At 44.2% G+C, this 24,706-nt stretch overlaps 1 protein-coding gene across 3 annotated transcripts in view; it reads left to right on the forward strand.

Moving 5' to 3' along the window:
- Positions 1-24,706, forward strand: part of HERC3 (HECT and RLD domain containing E3 ubiquitin protein ligase 3) — a 667,675-nt gene that overhangs the window by 521,459 nt on the left and 121,510 nt on the right. For all 3 annotated transcript variants that reach the window (XM_086961614.1, XM_086961616.1, XM_086961615.1), the window contains exon 21: positions 17,938-18,104. In XM_086961614.1, coding sequence (XP_086817740.1) covers positions 17,938-18,104 — 167 coding nt within the window. The remainder of the gene's footprint in view (positions 1-17,937; positions 18,105-24,706) is intronic.

Raw genomic sequence — 24,706 nt, forward strand, 5'->3', positions numbered from 1 at the left:
CTAGTGCAACAGCTATAATGTTTGGCAGAGTTGTGACATAAGATTTGACCCCCTTCTTAATCGAAGAATGAGTGCAACTTAGAGACCTGCACCGATGTGCAGGCATGTTTTTGTTTAAAGCAAGAGCGTGCAGCCGGCGCGGAGTATAAAATCTTCAGCGGTGGCAGTTGACTGGGGCGGGTGGAAAATAACAAGAGATGGCACCAGTTGAACAGAACTGCTATGCTGCTCTTTGGATTAGCTGACAGCAGTACCAAGTGTAGGTCTTGCACAGGCAGTACTGAAGGGAACACAATCACAACACTATAGCAGACAAACAGTTTAGCTCATGTAGGACAAGGACTGAACATTTCAGTGCAAAACCAGGCAATGTAAAAGAGTCCTCAAACAATTGTACTACATGATAAATGTACTCTAAAAGATAAATTATTCCCCGATTACTGCATGTATGTGGCACAGGCACAGTTCTGAAGCATGCACTTCCAAAGAAATCAAAGATTCTGGAAACCGACATTCTCTTTACCTCAGGAAGCAAATCAATGAGAACTGAAGAAACAAGCTTCTTGATTGGCAGACACTATTGGAAGAGCCTAAATGGGATCTATTGAGGCCTTATGTTTAGAAGTGAGCAGTAGTTGCCAATATGTGAACCAAACCTGGGGGTATAAGGATATGTTTGACTGGAGTTTGAAGGATAAATAAATGTGTTTAAATACACCTTAGGGCTTATGATTGACAAAGTAACAGAGACTGAGGAAAAACCTAGTGAATTCAGACAGTTTGCTTTCCAGAATACCTTGAGAAGAAAGTGCTGACATTATAGAATACTATAATCGTGGGAAGTATAGAGGCCCTGAGATTCCTGGAACTGGGAACAGGAGTGGTGCAGGGAGGAATTGTAAAATTCTTAGAGGCAAGCCACTGTGGTGAAAAACTAAACAGAGACCAGCGATAAAGGTAATATTTCCCTAGCATTAGAAAACACGACATTTCCTCTACCTGACCCAGAAGGCCATTCAGTGCCGAACTAGGCTACGCATCTATGAAAAAAAAAACTACTTTCATTACAAAGTGCCATTAGTGATGGGGAGCCAGCCGCATTTTGTATCAAACATGAAGAGAAGAGTTGCATGGTCTTCACTGTTGTAACTATGCCCAGAAACTTTGTGTAAGTAGGAAGGACCTAGAAAGATGATGTATAGGAACATTATTCTGAACTTAAGGCCCAGTAGACAATTTAAAATCTAGTTCAACACAATATTTTAATCGATAAGAGTGTACAGTTTCTTTATTTTCTGTTATTTTGGTGTAATGGTTGTTTTGTTTTATCCTAAGATTTGTTACTTTGTTCAGTGGAGCCATCCTAGAGTAGATAATTATTTATGTATTTTGTTGACTGAAGGTGATATTGCTTATTTGTGGTGTTACTTTATGCATGGGCAGTGCTGGATTGTGGTGTTACGTTAAAAATAGGCATAATGATTTTTCTAAGCTATGTTTCAGTCTGCATAAAAATTATTTTAAGCTAAAAATAGTTCAATATGTTTGATTTTTCAATTGTGTATTGGCATCATTATTATCCGTGGTGGACATCGCTTGCAATCCCTTCCTTTGTTTCACTTCTCTCTTACCCTACTTCTGCGCAAGAAGCATGTGTGCATACCTTTTCCTTTATCATACCGTTTCTCAAAAGTCTGTTTTTTATTTCTAGATAAGATTTTATAGTAAAATACATAAACTGTACTTTGAAATCCTCGAACTACAGCCGCTATTATCGTTCCTGTACCTGTTTACGTATTAGGTGCATATTGCCAGTTATCTCCTCATGTAATGGCAAAGTACTTGTTGGCTTCATTGACTTAGCCAATATGACCATAAGCAAGAATCTTTCTAATGGCATTATAGTGTAATTAGGTAAGTACCTGATTTATCTCCGTTAATGATCTCTGGTCATTAAACCATCGATCTTACCATACGCTTTCAGTTTCTCCAACAGTTGGACACTGTTTGAAAGCAATATTGGACTATCACCTGCCTTAGAAGTCCTAAATTCCTGACCACCACATGCAAACTCATGAATCCCCCTATTTTGTTTGCTTCACAGAGTGTAGGGTTCTGTAGTAAAATCAAAAATGTGTACAGTGGAAAAAGGGCAACAAACGTACTTACACCAGTAAAGCAACATAGAAACTTTTGCATTCACAACAGTCAATGTTCTATACGTTGTTTTAGCCTAATATCCATTTTCCACAGACCCTAATCTACAGATGATCCTTAAAGTTGGCCAAAGGCCTTTTCTGTGTCAAAGGTGAAATAAACAATTTAAGCAAGGCTTATTTCACATTTATTATCACTCCCAAAATGACCTGTGGTGAAGTCTGTTTGCTTTGGGTCAGTAAATTTTAACGCCGCCTTCTCTAATTGAATGGCAAACATCTTCAGACAAAATAACAGTCTCAACTTTCAAGATCATAAGTAGCCTATTTTGGCATTGTCAGTTTTACACTTAACCTCAGAATGTGCCACTGTCCTGAAAGCAGTTTGCATTCTATCCAGCAAGCACATCATTATAGTTTGTACCCTATTGGCTTCTTTGGTCTTTGTGTAGACTTTTGTAGAATTCCTGATGCACATATTTGTTAAAGGCAAAGAGGAGTTCCTAAAGGGTCAACGGTGAGTCTATCAAGGAGGTGTATCTTCCTCCTTTCTGTTACATTCATCCAAGACATATCGTTTGTGGTCTGTGACTGTTGCCCAAACAATAGCTCAAATTAATTCAATCCAGTGGAAACTTGTGAGATATTCATAAAGGAAATCTGTATTAGTGGTAGGAATGTGTCCCAGTACTTTCCATTTGCCATGGTAGTTTTATGGGGCATCTGCTTTCCTGTCTTATTATACCATTCTACCAATCCATCAGACTGGAAATGCTGGACTTCTATTTTGATTTGAGCAACATGAAGTACTTTACGTAGTTGTAAGAGGAGCGACATGAAGTTAGTACCTTGATCTGTCAGTATCTTATATTTCAAGGCCACTTAGGGGAAAAGGGTACACGAGCAGTCGGTACTCTGTGAATTGGCTGGATGGTTCTAGTGAGTCAGTGGTATCCATCTAGATAAGTTGAAATAGTATGTTGAGTATTTGTAGTGGTGCCTTGCAGTTGGATGTTTCACTGACAGACAGGACATTATTGCCAGTACTCGACATTTCTATATACCAAGAGAAGAACAGCTGCTCATTGTTGTTGAGGAGCCAACAATTGTTCCTGATTGTGTTGAGGTATTATCCAATAAACTAGGCCTTTTTCTCCCAAAGGACATACTGGAGGCTCATCTGGTTAGTCTTCTTTTCTGGACCTTGTTTTCTGGGGACTTCTCTAATAGTTTTTCTTTGGTCCAGAGGCCAATCCATGAATTGTGGCTTGGAATGTATTACCAGTGGCCCCTTTCGGTATTTTTGTTTTATTTTTATCAGTTTACTTTCCTTTGTTCTGAGATAGGGAAGATCTTCCTGCAAAAAGGGGGCATTTTTCAGCCACTCACGCCAGTCATCTGTTCAATTAACAGTTGTTGCAATAATGGATTATCCGTAACCCAACACCACTGGCTGCAGTAAATGTGAGAGAGTGCCTACTACAATTTATATTTTTGTTATTATACTTCTGATCTTGGAGCAGAGAACCGGATGTAGTATAGCTCTTGATTTCACAACAAAAAAAAGTGACATTTGCTTCCTTGCCCTTAGGGTTTATTGTTAATACATGCAGACTAATGAAGGTTTGGAGGCGCCGACTCTCTTCTTGTTCCCATTGATACAAACAAGGATGGGCTTTAGACTCCTGTTCCCCATAATGGAGCCCAACAGCTCCTATATCCATGGGTTTGCGATTACTGTTTTGGGGTAATGTTCAGGCTACATTACTTCTCTCCACACATTCAAAGACCTAGGGTCCTCCGGAAAGTATTAGCCTTTTACTGATGAATCATTCCGGTGGGATATCACTGCCTCTTTCTCTTCCATACCCTCACCCATCATCCAGATACCCGGTTTTTGCAATAAGCAGTGTCCCTCACCCCTTATTCGATGTCCTGGGATGACAAACCTTGTGTCTATATTTTTTGTTAAAGGCAGAGGGGTGTATGTTTGGGTAAATTACTCTTACCTAATAAGAATAGGCTACTGCCTCCTTCCTCATATTGTTTTCTGACGTAGCTACTGACCGGTCAAAACACTGAATCATCCAGGAATATGTAATTCCAATCTTATACACAGCAATAAGTGGCCTAGGTGGAGGCAACTCCCTTTCTGCCATATCTCTATTATGGGAACTGGCTTGGACAGAAATGTTACCTCCAGTGCACAGGTGCGGTTTCTGGCCTTTTCTCCGCATGGCAGTGGAGAGCATAGCAGACCATGGTGGCCACTGTCTATTTGTCGTGGATTGTGTGAGGCTGAATCTCAATCCCACACATTAGAACAGCTGCCCCTATTTAGGGAAAAAGAGTTCATTTTATGGATTTATTGGCAGTGGTAATGTGGACAATTTTGCAAGAGTATTTGGGGCTGTTCTGGTCTGCTGAAGGGGAACTCGGTCAACACTTTTTTTGGTGATGGCATCCTTGCAGTCTTAATACAACACACCCGAAGAGTAACCTCTGAGAACGTCTGAACTATATCTGTTTAAACCATAGCCCCTTGCCTGGCTCATTCAGTGTTCCAACAATCAAAAGGGAATTGGTTCCTTTCTGTGGTTCCTAAATTAAAGCGCGAGATGCTTTAAGGAATAAGACACCAAAAACTTTTCTGAGCTCAGAAAAGTTTTTGGTGTCTTATTTCTTAAAGCATCTCGCGCTTTAATTTAGGAACCACAGAAAGGAACCAATTCCCTTTTGATTGTTACTATATTTCCCAGTCCTTTCTGGGTTTGTTTGGGAAAACTCTCTCTTTTGTTCAATCATTCAGTGTTCCAACCTCAGCTACATCTGTTGGAGCATCAATGGCCTTGGCTTCTTCGAGCTGTCTTATTCACTTACACATTTTCACTGTTTCTTTTTATGATATGCCTTGATAATTTTCAGGTTTTGTGTCCGATTCCTCTTCTGCCATAATGTTCAGAATGCCTTTTACTTCCCATTCCTAGTGGCCAATATTCAACTAGATCCCCCACTAAAAGCTCTCTGTGCAAAGAATCTTTGCTTTTGCCTCAACATTCAACAAACTCTTAATATGCTCTTGATCATTTTACAAGATCTAGTAGATGAGTCTAACCTCATAGTTGTATACTTCCTTTCTGCCACTTTCAGTTTTGTTTCTTACTCTGATTTAAATACTTTTTCACATGGTGTGCATGACTAATAGTAATAAACTCTTGTATATATAGTTTTCAAGCTTCCCCTTAGACAAAGGGATTCTTCACTGAAGCAACAGTGATTTATTTAACAAAATACAGCTCTCTCAATTGAAATCTGGCAGTATAGGGGAATTTAGTCCTTAGGTTGTTAAGGTGTTTTGCATCTCGTCAAATATCTGCCTCTTATTGGCTGTAGGGTCAATGACTTCCCTTTCCCTTTTTGGATGTGCATGACTTCCTGTACTAGCACCCAGGGGTGTGGAATTTAATAAAACATCTACTTGTCCATGGAGCAGGTTGCTTCACAAATAAACTGGTCTTGTAACAAAAACCCACTTGTCCCTTTGGTTCCATGTAGAGCGATGACAAATTAGGGCAGCAATCTCATTATAGAAGAGCTCTGATATAGCCTCTCTGATTTTACCAGGGCTCATACCATAGCAGCGTTTGAATACTTGCAATCCCCTTATGTTAACACGTTTCTGCAGATCTACATACTGGGGCTGAAGGTGGTGGTAAGCAATAGTTCCAGGGTTAGAATGCCCTTTTGAGTCTGTGCAAACCTACTAACTTGCATGTTTTAAGGGGTTTTAACAACTCTTCTCTAATCTTTTCCCATACTGAGAAATGTTGGACATTTACTCCTGACAATGACAGACGTAAACCTTCTTCCAGAGTTGGGGAAAAAGTGTTCGGAGGGAATGTGAACTAGAAAACACTCAGATTTTTGCATGAGCAAATCTGCACATGCATATTTGCTCATGCTATAATGCAGTTTGCAAAGATTTTCTAGGAGTACTATTTCTTGTCCTACTTCTGTAAATTCTTAGGAATTCACTAAAGCCGTATAGCTTCATTTAATGAAAGGACATATACCATGGGTGCACTTTTGAGACTTTCTTCAATAATTCGTCCCCTAGGTTGGTCTGGCGTTGACCATGGCCTTTTGCGTTTATTTAAATTCTGTCTCTCTCTCTCTCTCCATATCTCTCTGTATCAGCTGGCTTTACTGTGAGTGACAGTATTCTACTCTTAAACAAGGAGCATATCAGCACACAAAGTAGTTTTGTTCAGTGCCAGTAACTACTGTGGTAGTGTGTGCATTTTGAGACCAAAAACAATTTTTGCTTTTGCCAATGTTTGTTATAATGGTGAGGGCTCGGCAGCTCCCACACCAATAAGATTTTATAAAAACCATGTCAAAATAATTCACACATTGACAAAGCTAAAAAGCTGACCACCAATTTCAGACCTAGTTGCTTTGACAATGCTTGTTTAGTTTTGTTTCTCGTAATCCTATTGAAACTGGTTACACTGATTTTCCATTATGAATATTTTTGGGAAATACTAGCATGCATCAACACATGTACTAAATGATGCTGCAAAGAAATGGTACCTGACATTTTACAGTAGTTTAGCTAAATGTTTTTTCTTCCTGCTTTCATTTTTAATGAAAATTTTATTTTGAAAACAAAGAATCATCAGTCTTGCTTTTAAGCTGCTGCAAATATTTGCTTTAAATCAAGAGCATTCTGGGAGTGTTTTACATAGCCTCATATTGCTAAACTTTGAAAACGTATGTTCACATTTTTATGCTGGAACCACTGTCAGTAGTGCAGTCAGAGCTTAAAACATTTACCTAGAGCGTTCACCCTAATAATAAAGGCTTTCAATTAAAGAACCATAATTAGAGGAACAGCATTAACATATGGACAAAATATTACCTTAACTGCAGACAGTGCCTTTCCCTGATCCATAATGTGGTACTGCAAACTGGCAGCCAAAGGGTTTGTGCTGCAGGGGGTTGGGCCTTCTTGTCTCAAGGACAAAATACACTTGAAAACTTTTTGCCCTTGACCCCAAACAATATGTCCTGGGCGTGGGGCTATAGGAATTCCACATCCCTACGAAACTAAGAAGAAAGCTACCTGTGAGAGTCAGAGCCAAGAAAAAAGAATCTCTCCAATTAGGATGACCTGACTTCTGGATGTCGGTTAGTGTCTATGAAATCTCATTAACCATCTTTCTTCATGTGAATTGCTATTTGAAGAGATATCCACCCCTGGAATGGAGGCAAGAATGAAATCCCCTCAAAAAATTGTTTTCCAGTAGTTTATGGAATGGTCTCTTAACATAGCTAAAAAGCAAAACAGATCAACCTCCAGTCCAGCAGCGCCCCAGTCTGTTGGAAATTTCCAAATACAGAAGAAAGAATCACAGAGGGAGAAACCGGAGTTCAGTAAACTGCTCTTTGGAATTCTTGGAACCCACTCCCGCGAGTCTTTCCAAGTTAACTATATTTCAAAAGAGAACTGAAGATGAAGGGTTTCTTAGAAACCTACAACCCATCTGCCGACCCTGTCTGCATCTCTGCATCACCTCACCCATTTATTCAGATAGGACCGACTTTTCTTCTATTAGCTCATCAATCAGCTCCCCAGCCCTATCAATGTTTTTCTTTAAACACATATTTATTGCCATTTAATTGAGAATCTCCGCAAATTGTGCAGGACACAATAATAAGCATATTCCTGAAAGTGAACTGACAGACACATTTCAATCATGTTTACACTGACAGTATTTTGAGAGCAGATCTTCTGATGATATGGAGGGTATAGCGGGGCATAAGGAAAAAATCGGATGTTAACATAGAGCGATGTAGTGCACCCTGTCTTGTAGAGTGAGTAGCCAATGTATGCGTCATAAAATAGAACAAAATAGTAACGTTTGAAACCCTCTGGCTGGCGCTGCCATAAGCAGCTACTTGGAAATTCTGGAACATGAGTGGCAGGAGTATACTACAAAAATGAGGTCCAGGCTTTCAAACAGAAAAAAATAGCCACTTGCATAGAGTTAATAGTTACAATAAAGCACTTACATTGAAGCATTGCATCTGATTCTTACAACGGGCATTCTTGTAGGTCATGCAAGTGATAGTGCAGAGAGTTACAACAATATAGTCTGTAATCAGTCCGACTTCGCCTCAGTTACATTATCAGTAGGGTCTATTGCATGATATTTACATTGAGTATCCCATATCCTAATGTACTTCTTAGAGCTACCTCTGGCTCGATATGTGACTTTTTCGGCCGCATTGTAGAGGTCCATTTCCCTTCTCCATTCTTCCAGGGTTGCTAGGTCTGGAGAGACCCATTTTCTAGCTATATCTCTCTTAGCTACCACCAAACTCAAGTTGCAGAAAAGAAGTTGGGCCCTCTGGATCTCTGAGGGAATACCTAGAAGTACATGTTTTAGGGTCTGTTTCCAGGTGTACCTTGAGGATTCTGCCAAGTTCGTCGAGAATTAGTCTCCAGTAGTTACGAATAATAAGCCAGTCCCATAATATGTGGAGGAATGTACCTCTCTGTTCTCCACATCTAAGGCAACTTGGTGTTTCTCTCCTCCCAAATGTGTAGTCTCACAAGGTCATAGTAGATTCTATGTAAATTCTTTAGCTGTATCAGTCTCAGGCTTGATTTAATGGCCACTTCCCGTGGGTGCATCAAGGCTGCCTCCCACTCTACGGTATCCAAGTCTCCCAGGTCAGATACCCATTTCTCAGTTTCTGTAAGTTGTCGGGATGTTATTGTTTATAGTTTTGTATTAGTAAGAGATTGCTTTCTCTAGGAGTTCCCCCTGAAGTAGCCATGCTTCTAAACGGGAACATTCTGGCATGTCTGTCCCATCCATGCCCTCGGCCCGCCTTGCGTGTTTCAGTTGGACATATTTATAATGTTGCGTCGAGTTTAGTTGATAGTCGCACTGAAGAGAAGCGAGCAGGGTTAGCTCGCCATTTTCCAAAAGATCTCCCAATTTGAAATTTCTATAGGGTCCCAGCTTCTAAAGACTCTTAGCTCTCTAAACCTCGTTCCGACCCACAGTGGGGTCTCTCTGGTATGTCTTTTTGCCCACCCCAAAAGTTCATTAGTCCTATTTCACGCATCAATGGCCAGTTGTGTTGCTGGTAAAAGCTTCTGTGTGCCCGACCTCCATATAAGTAGTGCATATAGGATTTAGCTTGGAATTGTTGTCTTTCAAACCGATAAGTGGGATGATCCCTAGGCAAAAATCCCCATTCATTAATTACTATCAAGTGGGACGCCCAGTAATTGGATCGGATATCGGGGAGTGAAATGCCTCCCTTATATTGATTTCTCTGTATGGTTTGTAGTGCTATCCTGGGATGTCTCCTGTCCTAGAGCAGTTTGCTGAGTTCCCCATTGATTCTATTGAAATAGTCATCAGGGATTGGATAATAATTGTTTTGAAGCACATATAAGTATTTGGGGAGGGTAATCATTTTGAATATCGTTGCACGTCCTAGCACCATTAGAGGTAGTTTCCTCCATCTTTCTACATCCGCTTGGAACCCCAGCAATTACCTTGCGGAAGTTGTGATCTGAAGTGTTCTCTCTTAGTGGCCACTAATAGCCAGAAATTGGGTTGTTTTATATGCTAATTTCCTGGGCAAGTGGTTCCATTGCTAGAAGACACACTAATAAGGATGCCCAACTCCTTTGAATGACATTGCAGAGTCCATTGTTTGTGCTTATGTTTGCTGGCGAGATTGCAAAGTTTGTGAGCAATATAGATTAATCTATCAATGTTTCCAGTACCTTCAGAGGATTGGCCATTAAAAAGTAGTTATTTCATTTCCAAAGGCTCTCCTTCCGATGTTCATCTAGGCAAAGTTGTTTCTTGAGGTGGATTTGATCATGTTTTGTGAATGATTTCATCCATATTGCCAATAGTGTGACTTTCTCAAATAGTTACTGGGAGGCAAAAGATAAAACACTTCTGACGTATACCTATCTGATAGAGACATCTAGCTGCAGATTCCTTACCTTTGAACTTCAGGAGTCGGGCTGGATCCAGAAGATTTTTCGTAGCAGTACCCCTGCGTGCTGGTAGGTGGCGTCGGTCGACTTTGCTTGACGACGACGTCATGGCGTCCGCGTCATCAATATAACCGCCACTCCGGCGCGCTGACGTCAGTTCTTTTCTTTCCGCACCAGCCAACGCTGAAGAGAGCTACCCCCTGTCATTTTTTGATGGACTTTTTTCAACTTTTTGTCGACTCTTTGGTGTGTTTAGGATGTCAGGTAAGAAGACCTCGGGGTTTAAGCTATTCAGCACCTGTCACCGTGCCATGTAGGTTAAGGACCCCCATTTGGTTTGTTTGTGGTGTCTGGAACGTGATCACGACTCCAAGTCAGGCTTTGACTGTGGGGCCATGGCACCGAAGCCTTTGAGGGAGTGGACCCTAAAGCTGCCTGCAGCCCAGCGTCTGGCACCGAGGAGGTCGCCATGCCTGACGCTATCACGGTCTCGTCGAGAAGAAGGTCTAAGCACCGCCCCGGCGAGTCGAAGTCCTCTTCGTCGAAGTCAGGTAAGAGGCACCCCAAAAAGCACAAGAAGTCGAAGCATGCGTGGAAACCTTGGTGCTCAAGGCCTGGTTTCCCTCCCTTTCCGGGGCAGAGAGCGACCCCCACCCAACTCCAGGAATTTTATGACATGTGCGTCCTATTTGGGCAGCCTGACCCTGCCTGTGGTCCTTCAGACTCACCAGGCTCAGATGATGGAGGGGCCCCCGTGGTTCCCGTGCCGGAGTCTCCGACCCCAGCTCCACGGCCTCCAAGCGGACCCATTCCAGAGCCCGGACTGAAGCCAGTCACACCTCTAAAGCGACCATCCCAGGTGTCGCGTCCATCGCCAAGGTCCTCTACGTTGCCGGCGCCGACCAGCGGTGCCTCCCCGATCCTCATTCCTGTCGGTCCGCCGACTGAGCCGTACGGCTCCATGACGTTTTTTCTGCCCTATTCTGAAGGAGTAAGAATGGAGGAAAGAGGATTGGGAGGGGAAGCCAGATCACCTTAGAAATTCCGCCTCAGCAAGACCTGGACTGGTATGACGAATTGGATGATGCCAGTGATCTGGACACAATACCAGATTCTGACATGCTTTCCCCTCCTACCCGTGGTACGGAGGAGAGAGCAATTTTTACCATGGTGGTGCGGAGGTCCTTGACCTACAGCTTAGTACTGTGGCTGTCAAGACCAACGTCTTGACAGAGGTCCTGCAGACTGGGTTCTCGAGCTCTGAACCCCTACTACCTTTCAATGAGGCCTTGACAGATGTCCCTCTGGGGACATGGTCCAAACCCAGCACAGGGGCTCCTCGCACATCGTCCACCGCCATCGCCCCGCACCGCTGGACCCACTTTTCCTCACCAGCCACTCCACCCCCCAAAGCTTGGTAGTCCAAGCTTTCACGACCTGAGGCGCATTCCCTCCTGCACGCCCGGACTTGGAAGCTAAGAAGCTGGAAAACCTTGGGAAGAAAATGTTCTCTTCCACCAGCCTAGCTCTGCGCACTGTGAACACTACATGCCTCTTGGGCCATTACTCCCATTCTCTTTGGTACACTGTTGTGCAAGTGCTGCCCAGAGTCTCGGAGAAGTACCGGGCTCTACTCTCCCAAGCTATATCCGATGGGAGTGACGCAGCTAAGTTTGCCATCCGATATGGCTTGGACAAAAACGGACTAGGTAGGTAGAGCGACTTCCCCGACAGTGGCACTTCGTCCCAACGCTTGGTTGAGAACATCTGGTTTTCTGGGGTTGTCCAAGCCAACCTAATGGACATGCCCTTGGATGGCTCCCGTCTCTTCGGAGACAAAGCAGATAAAGCCCTTGAGCGCTTCAAGGACTCGCGGGCCACAGCCAAGTCCTTGGACCCCATTACTGCCCCCAGAGCTTCATCCAGCTTTCGCTCCTTTCGTGGTTATGGGAGCGGGTACCAGCCACGCCAACCCTATTCTGGCCAGAGGGCCCCTGCAAATTCAGCAACTTCTGCGGGCCGTGGATGCGGCTCTCCCTGGCTCCGTGGGTCCAGGAACCACAAATCGAGCCGACCACCATCCCCTCCTCCACCGCCAAACCTTCCTAATCCGATCCTCCAGGAACACTTGGCCAGTTGGTGGCAGAATACGCCATATTTTCCACCACTGGTAAACTATCACTTCGGACAGGTGGGTGCTTCTAATAGGCCGGAGGGGCTACTCCCTCCCCTTCAAGACTACCCCTCCTTCTATACCTTTCAGCATACGATCGGCTGACTGAGGATCACCTTGCCTTGCCCCGCGAGGAAGTCAATGCTCTCTTGGCTAAGGGAGCTATAGAGTGGGTTCCCGGGCCCGAAGTAGACAGTGGTTGCTACTTCCTCTATCTACTTCCTGGTCCCCAGGAAAGATGTAGGCCTTCATCCTATCCTAGATCTCAGAAACCTCAATTTCTTCCTCAAGGAGAAATTCAAAATGCTCACCCTTGCTTAGGTCCTGTCTGCCCTGGACCCAGGAGACTGGATGGTAGTGCTGGACTTGCAGGATGCCTACTTTCATGTCCCCATCCTGACTGCCCATCGTTGCTACCTGCGGTTCATGGTGGGCCACGAGCACTTTCAGTTCAGTGCTTCTCTTCGGCCTCACCAGTGCTACTCAGGTGTTATCAAAAGTGATGGCGGAGGTTGCAGCTCATCTGCGGAGATCTATGGTCCCAGTCTTCCCCTATCTTGACGACTGGTTGTTGAAGGCGGGCTAGCCCAACAGTCTCCCACCTCTAGACAACAGTGAACCTCTTGCATTCGCTGGGTTTCACTATCAACTTGTCAAAGTCACACCTGACTCCTCAGTTGCTTCTTTTCATTCGGGCAGTTCTGGATACGGTGCAGTTTCTGACCTATCCTCCCGAATGGCGAGTCCAGGATATTCAAGCTATGATACCGATGTTTCAGCCTCTATCCTGGGTCCGGTGAGACTGGCTCTGAGACTGTTGGGCCTCATGGACTCCTGCATTCTACTAGTGACCTATGCAAGGAGGCACAAGTGGGCTCTGCAGTGGGACTTGTTTCAGCATCGAGGAAATCTCGCCGACTTGGTCCAGATTTCAGAGGGAACTGGGAAAGATCTGCAGTGGTGGCTGACGGACCATGAGTGGTTTAACAGTAGACCCCTCTCCCTTCCCCACCCAGATCTCACAGTAGTGACGGACGCGTCTCTTCTGGGCTGCCGTGGTCATTTGGGGGAGGTCCGAGGACTCTGGTCTCCTGCACAAACTAAGCTCCATATCAACCCGCTGGAGCTTTGGGCGATCCGACTGGCACTAAAAGCCTTTTTGCAACCATAAAGGGAAGGTTTGTTCAAGTGTTCACAGACAACACTACCGCCATGTGGTACTGCAACAAGCAGAGCGGAGTGGGGTCATGGACCCTTTGTCAAGAGGCCCTGCATCTCTGGACTTGGCTGAAACCTCAGGGCATTTCCCTGGTGGTTCTCTGAATGCCAGGGAGGAAGAGCTCAGCCAAAGGTGCCTTGCGGATCACGAATGGTGTCTCCATCTGGAGGTGGCACAAGAACTCTCAGTGGTGGGGAAAGCCTTGGTTAGATCTGTCCGCTCCGAAGAGAACGCACAATGTCAGCTGTTTTGCACGCTGGAGTTTCCAAGCCGGCACTCACTCAGTGACGCTTTTCATAGCGAATGGAGCTCAGGCCTCCTACCCGCCTTTCTGCCCATGCCACTTCTGCCCAGAGTGCTCAAGAAGATCAGGAGCGACCAGGCACAAGTCATTCTAGTGTCTCCGGACTTGGCACATAGAGTGTGGTATCCCGAGCTTCTGGACATGATCATCGATCCTCTGGTCAGGCTTCCCCTTCAGAAATATCTTCTGTCGCAGCAGTAGGGGAGGGTCCTCCATCTGAACCTGTGCACTCTTCGCCTTCTTGCGTTGGAGATTGAGCGGCGACAGCTGACCGCATTTGACCTTCCTCCTGAAGTCTGTTAGGTTATCTTGGCAGCCATGCGTCCCTCTACCAAATAAGTATACTCCTGCCAATAGAAATTGTTTTGTAAATATTTTACAGATCTGTCTGTTGACCCTCTATCTGCTCCCTTATCTGAAGTCCTACTCTTCATACCTTCTTTGGCCCGGGAGGGCTCTGCTCTGGGCACCTTGAAGGGCTACCTTTCAGCCCTTTCTTCTTTTCTTCAACTGACTGATCATCCATCTATGTTCAAATCTCCCAATTGTGCAGAGATTTTTGAAGGGGCTAATGCATTTAATTCCCCTTTCACCTTTTATCATGCCACAGTGGGACCTTAATTTGGTGCTCACCTTCTTGATGTGTGCACCATTTGAGCTGCTGCATAACTGCCCTCTGCGGTGGCTCACCATTAAGACAGCTTTTTTGGTGGCAATAACCTCTGCCAGTAGAGTCCGCAAGCTTTTTTGGTGGCAATAACCTCTGCCAGGAGAGTCCGCGAACTACAGGCGCTTTTATCAAAGCCACCTTACCTGACGACCTTTCCGGATAAGGTAGTACTCCGGACTCTGAAATCTTTCCATCTGGGACAGTATGTTACCCTGCCCACCTTCTATGCTCCCCTGCACCCTTCCAATGAAAAGGAACGTCTTCACCGTCTGGACCCAAAAAGAGCATTGTCGGTCTACCTTGATCGAACAAAAGAGTTCTTGACTGATGACCAACTCTTTATAGGGTATGTGGGCGAAAAGAGAGGCTGTGCTGTCCAGAGGAGGACTATATCCCAATGGGTTATCCTCTGCATAAAAATGTTTTATACCTTAGCGAAGAAGGAGCCTCCTGAAGGGCTTAGGGCCATTCCACCAGGGCGAAAGCGCCCACCACGGCTCTCCAGCGTTGTGTTCCCGCATCGTATATTTGCCAAGCTGCCACATGGGCATCTCTGCACACGTTCGCTAGACACTACCGCCTGGACTCCCAGGTTCGCAGTGAAGGCCTATTTGGTCTCTCTATTTTACAGGATTTTATGGTCCAAACCGTTCCGCAGTCCTTCCTCCGGGGATGGTATTGCTTGGGTATCTGTTCAAAGGTATGGAATCTGCGGCTAGATGCACAAGTTACTTACCTTGGGTGACGCCTTATCTGGTAAATACATGATCTAGCTGCAGATTCCATACCGACACACCCATTCATCCTGCACTGCGCAATTGGCTTCAAATGTCAAGGAAGGTCCCCTTAGGGCCCTAGCTGTTCACTTTTTTTCCACACACCATGGTCAGTCACTTCATTGCCCTGCGCTTCTGGCGTGAAACGTTGTGAAAAGTACTGACATCAGCGCGCCAGAGTGGTGGTTATTTGACGATGCGGACGACGCAGACGACTTCATGTGGATTTGACCGACGCCACACGGACTCGACCGACTCATCTTCCAGCGTGCAGGGGTACAGCTACGAAAAATCTTACGGATCCAGGATGATGCCTGGAAGTTCAAAGGTAAGGAATCTGCGGCTAGATCGTGCCTCTACCAGATAAGAAGTTACCGAAGGGAAGTAACTTGTCCATTAAGCATTGAAATGTAACCTGAACACTCTTACCATGGGTTGCATCTGTTATCAGACATCCATAGTCTGTGAACTTGCTCTTCTCCATTATACCTAAACTGCCAACTATTTAAGTATAGTGTTAAGATGGACCCTAAGGTATTTTGTGATTGAGTATTTATCTTCGATAAGCATCTGAAGTTCCACATTATTCATTGCTATTTCCTTGGATGTATGCAAACCTTGTAAATGTGCCATTGCGCTTAAAGATCATATTGAATGGAAAGTTCAATTTGTAAAGTTATTCTACTGACCTTGGGTGTATATTCACTTCTTTCTGCATCTGCTGAGTTTAAGACCTGAAAGGTCCTGCAAAACTGGGTCCTATTGCTAAAGTCGCTTCTAATACCTCTCATGAAAGATCTGGTTTCTTTTAGATTGTGGGAAAACCCCTGTTTTAATGGTTTAACTTGATCTTTATTTCATCAAGAACATGGACACTGACAATTATTGATATAAGCCTTAAGATTTAAAAAGCAGATTGGCAACTTGATACCTCGTATTGAAATGTTGTGACAGCATTATACATTTTCTGTTTCTCCCTGCTGTTCATATGTGCCAGCCTTTTGATCTTCCAGTATTTGTTTCTTTGTGCCAGTTTCACATAGTTGTTAGAAATGGCCACTACAGAGATGTGTACAGCATCCATTCCGTGCTGTTTGGCAACACAATTTTTATCCAGTTCCGCAAGCTTTAATGTAATTCCAGGGTCTGATCTGAGCACTGTGATTTTTCATGTAATATCTAGAATAACATTCTACACATTTACCGTGGTTGGTAGTTTGTGGCTCTATTCAGTATTATTCACATCTGCTGCTGATAATTTAGGCCTTATTGTGCCAGTATATTAAGATTGTCGCTTGGGATGCTATAATCGCATAAGAGTTTTTATGCTAGTGACGGCTTCTAATCCCTCGGTCTTCGGGAGAGGGCCCATGTCAAAGACTGATATCTAGTATTTCTATCGGTTTCTGAGGGAAACCTTTTGACTAGTGTTAAATAAGGCCTAAGTACCCTAGACGTTACGCTAGATACATCTAGGGTACTTGGCCATATGAAGACTAAAAATCATGATCTCTGGAGCGAATCAACAGTATTGCTCCTCTACTATTCGCTATAATCTTTACTAGACACCTGCTATGCATAGATCCAGTCACACCAGGAGATCTAAATGACAATTGATGGTAGAGTTATAGGAGAGAGGCAAATAGTAAGGATTTGAAGTTACTGAGATTTCAATACTTTTATCACCAAAAATGAGGTGCCTTCTAAGACTAAACCCTTCTTAAAGATGACCGCATGCTTTGCGGTAGGCCTGTATTTATTATATGACTGTTTTTGTACCTGTGACCAGAGCTAACAAAAAGGCTGTTGTTCTCCCAAGAGGCAGGGGCCAACCTCCTCACTGTCAACAAGCCTGTATCTAAGCTTGACATTATTATAACTTGAAATATCTACTTCATGTTTTATTCATTATACAAGAACTTGAACTTACCAGTAGTTGTGTCAGTTGTAAAAGGTCAATAGTTCACCTTTCCTGAATCCTGGTTTCTAAAAATATAATAATGAACAGAATTGATCTCCCTCCATTATCCAAAAGTTCCAGAAACCTCATCCTCATTCTATTTTCTACATTTGCTTCCACCACCTTGCTCTGTAACACTCTGCTCCCGGTGTCACATTGTAGCTTCCCCACTCTCTAATGACATTTGGATACCTTTCCTTTAACATCGGTCAGGTCTCTTGCACAACTCTATTGGGTACCAACACAAACATCGCCTCTTCCCAAAGCTTTCAAATTTTTAATTTAGATGCTACTCTTACTTCAAATATTACATACTTGTATGCATTTTTTCTCTCTCACTTTCCCTCGCACTCTCATATCCTTCTATTGCCTTACACATTTTCTTTTTCGGTGTACTAAGATTAACAACTTTATCAGCCACCTCATATTCTTCTTTATTACTTATTTGGCAATAACTAACTCTTTACTTCTTGTCTCAATATTGTTGTTATGGATTCGTTATACAACACAGCTATCTATTGTAATCCTTTGTAAATAATTGATTGAAAACCAATCCAACCATGCAACATGTCTAACCCTACTTTCCTTTGCATTGATTTTTCATGCCATATTACAGCAGTGCTAATTGTTGAATTTTTTTAAAGTGTTTTGTAGAGCACAACTGGTTTCATTTGATTGGCATCATATGTGGATTGGCAATCTACAACTTCACTGTAGTGGACCTGCACTTCCCATTGGCCCTCTACAAGAAACTCTTGGATACATTGCCTGATTTAGAAGACTTGAAAGAGCTCTCCCCCACGGAAGGAAGGTACACCATCTAAAGGGAAGCTGCATGGAACCTGTAGTCTTTTTGCTCATTAGTTTAAGCTTTCACCTGCATGGAGATGTACAGATTGTAATGCATAGGATATGGTACACTGATCATTGGCGGTGGCAGAAGAGTTTAGAAACTGAAGTATTCCGCTACTGAAATAGTTAATGCAATACTCATACATTTCCTCACCTGTTTATTTAAGGGCAGTAGAAATGCATGAATATAAATGAAAGAGTAAGATCGCAAAGCAGGGGTCATTTTTATTTCATGTATGGAATGTTGAAAATTTCATAATTCTGCGGAATTGCGCAGTTTAACTACTGTTTTCATTTACTCCAATGTTGACCTTTCAATTACTCCAAAGTTGACCTTTCATTTGCAAGTGATTTTTGTGTCATAATTGGACATGTGAGAAAATATTAATTGGAAATATATTTTTCTCATCAATGTAATTTGTGGATTTTATTTCCAGTCAATGAAGAAAATTCACCTTATGTATCATAATAATGATTTATACTGAGGATTATTCCAACTTCAACATTTATGCTGAAAAGCCCATAGGAAAATCTGATTTTGTAAATAACGTGTCCATAATTAACAGTTCTCCTCAAAAATATCCCTACAGATATGTCCAAGTGAATCTACAGACTCCAAGAAATTGAATTGTTATTGACTGCAGATTTCTCTTCCAACAAAATCAGGTTCATATATTTTCTTCACACATTTTCAAAAAACATTTTGGTCAATTTCAGGAAATTGGTGAAAATTTGTGAAATAGGTGCACTCTAAATTATCCAATTGGCACACATCTACCAAAAAATCCCAACTCATTTGAAATGTACTTGTGGCCACCTGAAGCTTTTCTCCAATTATTCCTCTAGCAACCAATTCATTCATCTGCATTTTTATTTGAGAAGGCAGCGATTGACATGTGTATTTTCTTACAGAAGGGTCACTACGAAACAGAAAATGTGCATGCGTTTTTATATAATGGTTAAAGAATACCTTGTTCCAGTGGAAATTCAACTATCCTGCCATACGTGCTAGGGAACATGATAGTAGTCAAGTAGTAGTTAAGGAAACCCACACTTACTCTAGTATTGTATCTTTTATATCTTCACATGCTTGAATCACTCCATGTCATCAAGATGGGAGTACCCGGTACCTCAGGAAAGTAATGTCCTAATAGACCTAGAACATGCATGCCTTAGGTCTTTTGCTTAAGTAACATATACTAGTCATTATTCAAATAAGGATTAAACTTAGAAGACAACCAATCAGATGACACCACTCTGTAGAACCTTCCTGAGAGAAGCTCCAGTCTCTCAGATTTTCTGCCACGTCTTGCTAGGGAGTCTCCACTGAGCTCTGCTCATGTTTTTTCCTCAAAGATCTTCAGAAAGATTTTTGACAGACTTTACTTATTCTGGTTTAAAAGATATACTTTACAGATCTGTATTCTGTGAAGCAAACTGACGTCCAGTATGTTAAAGACACCTACAAAAGGCCTCTTCAGACCTTGTGGCACTTGCAGGAAGAAGAGATTACACTTCACGACCCTCATAAAGACTGTCTATATTGTCTTTATCCGAACCATAAAACCAAATGCTGTTTGGTATGTTGCACGTTCTCTACAAAGACCGAGAAGCAAAGCTTCTCTTGAGGCTGCATAAACTCAAAAGCAGAGATGAAGAGAGGAACACCTCTTCAAGGTCTTCTGTTAAAACGCCTCTTAAGCGACCTCTAGATGACCCTGTAGGTCACTCTTCTCAGGAACCAGCTTAAAAGAAGTCTAAGAAAACATCTGAGGGATCCATGGACTTGATGCTCCTTCCAAGTTACCTCATAAGCAGCAGCAAGACAAGAAAAAGGCAAGTTCTTCCTCAGAATCCCTTCAGAAAATGGCTTCAGAACCTCCTACTTCACCACCTAAAATGAGACACACTTTTAAGAAGCAAAGTTCTGCTCCGCCGTCGGATGGCTCATCAACAATATTGCTAAGGAAGAGATCCTCTTCTGTTTCAGAAGCGCCAACGGCCCCTACTGTCACAAATATAATGGTGTATTTGGCGGGATTCTCTTCGTTAGCGTCATTGTCCACAAGTCAGGCGCTACTGTCGTCAACAGTAAAAATTACCTTCTCCTCAAAACCATTATTGACGAAAAATTCCTGCGCCGACAGAGAACCTTTTACCTACAACCTCATCATCAACGCCAGCTTCACCGCCATCATCGACGGCAATTTCACAAAAGTTTCAGTTCACTGAAGACTCCTCATCGACAACACCTAACCCGTCAACAGTGGATCCAGCATTGTTCATTAAAAAAAACCTCGTTGACAACTCAGATGACGAAGACAGAAAAAAATCAGTTTTATACAGAAAATAAGCCACAAAAGGTTGACACCATAGTGAACATCCCCAAGCCAAGTATAATCATTATTGCCTTCACATCTTTTAAATGATGACGACTCTGTAGATGACACTCTTTGGGGCAGCCTGAAGCCCTTCAGAGCTAAAGGTAAAATATCAGGAGGATTCAGATGATCAAGACTATTATGATCAACATTATTATCCTCCACAACATCACCAACAACCATGCTAGCAGGATATGGCATGTCTACGTACCACACTGGTGTCCGATTTGCAATCTGTTGGCAGATTACAAAAGAAGATTTCCACCAGCATCTCCCACTCATTAATAAACAATCCTTCCACCACCTACAGTATGTGAGAAGTTGGCCTGATATGTGATGTCCACTATTCTAGTGGGCACCCTGTATCAGTCCAAACAACCCATATGGTGATGTTTGTAAAGTCAACCTTATAGACCAGCTATCCTAGTGGTAGCATGGACAAAGCAGTCTTAGGCTAATACTTCACAGAGCATGTGAAGCCAATTGTTTTACCAATAATAACCCCTTGAATATCAAATGAAAGGACACCACACAAGGTATATATCAAATATATATTTATTTATTACTAACACAACCCCTCTGTACTCTTTATGAGGTCAGAGTTCGAGATACAGCACAAGTGACTCAATAAGCATACTATAAGTTGCACAAATACAATTCTGCCCTAGGGGCCTCACGAACCATATACTAAGTAAGTGGTATAAGAATCACTTCAGGACAGGTGAATAGGCCTAGGGCCTAGGGAATCGCTGGGACTACACTGAACAACCACAGGTTAGGAGTCTCACAGGATGCGTGTGCAGTGTCTAAACACACAAGCGGGTTCTCATAGACTGATAATGGGAACATAAAGTTAACAAAGTAGTTGATTTCGGACACTTCCGGGTGGACTACAGGAAAACCCAGTTAAAGTAGGACACTTGGATAGTTATTACCCACGGGAGCACCGGAGTACTCGAATTACCTCACCCAGGGAAGCTGGGTGCATATGTGTTCTTTTGTGTCTGGTTTCGTCGTCGAATCCTATGGAGAACTGCACAAAGGTGCTGCAGGCGACCAGGAGGAAGATGTCCGGTTGGATCCAAGGGAGGATCGAAGCAGTGAAGAACCTGAAAGCAGAGGGGGCAGAGTCTGGGTAATTAGCCAGTGACCAGGAAGGAACCAGGAAGGAACCAGGCGATGTTGAGCTGCACACAGGTGAAGAAGTGAAGCTTGTCTCTGCAGCCACGTGGACCAGGAGGCGTCGACGACGACCAGGAGCTGGATATGGACTGTCCCACGAAGGATCTCGTTGTTGGTGGTGTCGGCTTCCGAATTGGAGTCAACAAGCCTTGGCAAAGGCAACCCACTCAGGAAGGGAAGGTCGGCTTCTGTTCAGACCAGCAAGGTCTGGGGAGCTTCCCCTTTACAGGAAAGCAGGAGCAAGCCCGGAGCAGCCAGGCAAGCAGTGTTGTTTCGTAAAGATGTCTTCAGGAGGGCTACTAGCCAGCGGGTTAGCAACCGCGAAGATGCGTCGAGGAGAAATGCAAGAGCAGGCCGCACGCGGCACTCGTGGAGTGTGGAGGGCTGAGCTTCGGTGCACTTACGGCTCGGGTTTGGGGCTTCTCAAGTCCCAATGCACAACTTCGAGGACGCCTCAGAAGCTGCCAGTTAGCAAAAAGCAGGTGCTGCAGGTCGTCCGGTCCCACGTCTCTCATGTCCGCACGGGTCTCAGCTTTGCTGTGGATGTGGGTCGGGTCAGAGAAGTCTGGAAGTCCAGAGGCTGCGTCGCTAAGTCTTCGGGCTCCGGTGGGAGCGTTGACAAAGCAAACCGGCAAGTCACTGATGTTGCCTGTTTGCACAGGGTGGTCACTCCTTGACCACAAGGGAGATTCTTTAGTCTTCTAGTTGCAGTAGAATGTCGAAGGTCCAGAGTTTCGTTTCAGAGTTTCAGTTCAGGATAATCTAAAGTCTCTAGACTCAGCTCCTAGCTTTATACCAATCTAAGGAGCTGGATTACCTGCCAGGTCCCTCCTGTGGATGGAACCTGGGAAGGGGGTGGTTACACCCCTTTCCCTTTGTCCAGTTTCGCGCCAGAGCTGGGGCTGGAGTGCCCCAGCAACTGGTTTGAACCGGGCTATGCATGGAGCACCTTGTGTGGCCCAGGCAGTGTCTCATTTCATTCAACCCACCCTGCCCCAATACACTATAGCCTGTCTGGGGAGGTGCTAGCACCTCCCAAGGCAGGAAATCTATTGTCCAGGCCTCCCTCGCTGGAAGGGCTCCCAGCTGCAGGAGGTCAGACTTGTGTCTGTGGCAGCAGCATCCATTTTGTGATGCTGGGGCTCTGTTTAACTTTAACCGGGTAAAGCTACAACTACATGTCTTCTCCCTCTAGAAGGGTGGAATGCTACCCCCGCCGCCTGGACTGATTGGGGGGGGGGGGGGGTATTAGTATTCCAAAGCGTAGGACACCTTACATGACATGTTTTGATAAATCCAAACCAAAGTTAGAATTAACCGCGAGGGTTATAATGCACTTAAGAGTATATGGTATGGCTATATCTTAGAACATCTATAAGGACATGGTTCCGAAAGCTGCAGACAGGCTCAGCTCATGCTAGAGCACCATCTCACATAAAACCAAGCACTCTGCCTTCAGGATCGTCAAGGCCTGCCATAGGAGTGACTTATAGGTATATATGTGTCTATATGTAATGGTAGGTATAGGGATACTATACCTAAGCAAGGGGTGATTACAGGAGCTTGCCCCAGCTGAGTGATCAGCCAGTTGTGTCAATGTGGATGGCCAGCCAGGGGTGGCATAATACATGCTGCAGCCCCTGGTAAGCATTGGATGCACATATGCCTTGGGTACCTATGGTACACTATACAGGGGCTCATAAGGTGACCCAATATCCAATTGGAAATGTACCTAAAGGACATGGAGTCCATTTTACAGTGAGAGCAGATAGCCTGGGGCCCTGATTAGCAGGATCCCAGGCCAACTAAGTCGAAAACCAGCTAAACACTAGGCAAAAAGTTGGGGTAACCATATAGTCAGATATCCACCTTCCTACACAGTACAGGTTCAACCACCAACTCCACCTCCTGCACAGATATCTCTGGTAATGCGCCACTCGTCGCAGGAAGTGCCTATTCAACAACCATCCTCTTCTGAGGAGAAGAGAGAAGAAGGTGAAATTCACCATGAACAAGATGAATGGGATGATTACATGCTGCTGCCACCACCAGCGTCGCAGTCTCCACCTCAAACAGATTCTCCTCCAGAGGATATATGAGGTTTCCACAACCTCTTTGAGAGAGCAGCCAGACGTTTTGAGTTACCAATGCCCATGCATCAGCAAGACTGCTTTCTTTATGATTTTAAAGAGCCTTTCAGAAAATAAGTAAGATCTGTGCCCATTATTGATTATATCTGAAAGAGACGGTAGTTATAGATTCCTTACCTTTAGTATTACTCCCCGATGTCGGACTGGATCCGGAGATTTTTTCTTTAGCAGTACCCCTGCACATTGGTAGGTGTCGTCGGTCGACTCCACGTCCATCGTCTGCATCGTGCTGGCCGGGATGACGTTGCAGTGTCTATTTAGCCGCCGCCCCTGCGCACTGACATCAGTTCTTTTTCCGCGCCAGTCTAGCGCAGAGCTGGAGAGAGCTTAGCTTGCCCCTTAGTCATTTTTTGACTAACTTTTTTCTCGACATCTTTTTGAGTCTTCAACTCCTGGTGCACAAGGGATGTCACATCGCCGAACCGGATTCAAGCCCTGCGAGGCCTGTAACCACCTGATGTCTGTTGCGGACCCCCACCTTGTGTGCCTCTGGTGCCTGGAGCATGACCACGACTCAAAGTCGTGCTTTGACTATTGGGCAATGAATCCAAACTCTTTGCGGGAGCGGTCCCAAAAGCTCTTGGAGGCCCGGCAGTGTGTTCCGTGCCGCTCGAGGTCCCGGTCGAGAGGAAGGTCTTGGGACCGGTAGCGGAGCCACCATCTGTCATCGAAGTCTTCGCACTCCTCTGGTAAGTAGAAGCATGAGAAGAAGGTGAAGAAGCACCGTCGCTCTTCTCCTTCTCCCGTCTGTCGGATGATGCGATGCGGGACCCTAAGCGTTGTCGCTCTCCAACTCAGTTTTGGGAGCCTGCTTCTGGAATGGATCTACATTTCCCTCCTTTTCCCGA

The sequence above is a fragment of the Lissotriton vulgaris genome, chromosome 3_1 (genome assembly GCF_964263255.1).
Source record: "Lissotriton vulgaris chromosome 3_1, aLisVul1.2, whole genome shotgun sequence".
In the NCBI taxonomy this organism is placed as follows: Eukaryota; Metazoa; Chordata; class Amphibia; order Caudata; family Salamandridae; genus Lissotriton; species Lissotriton vulgaris.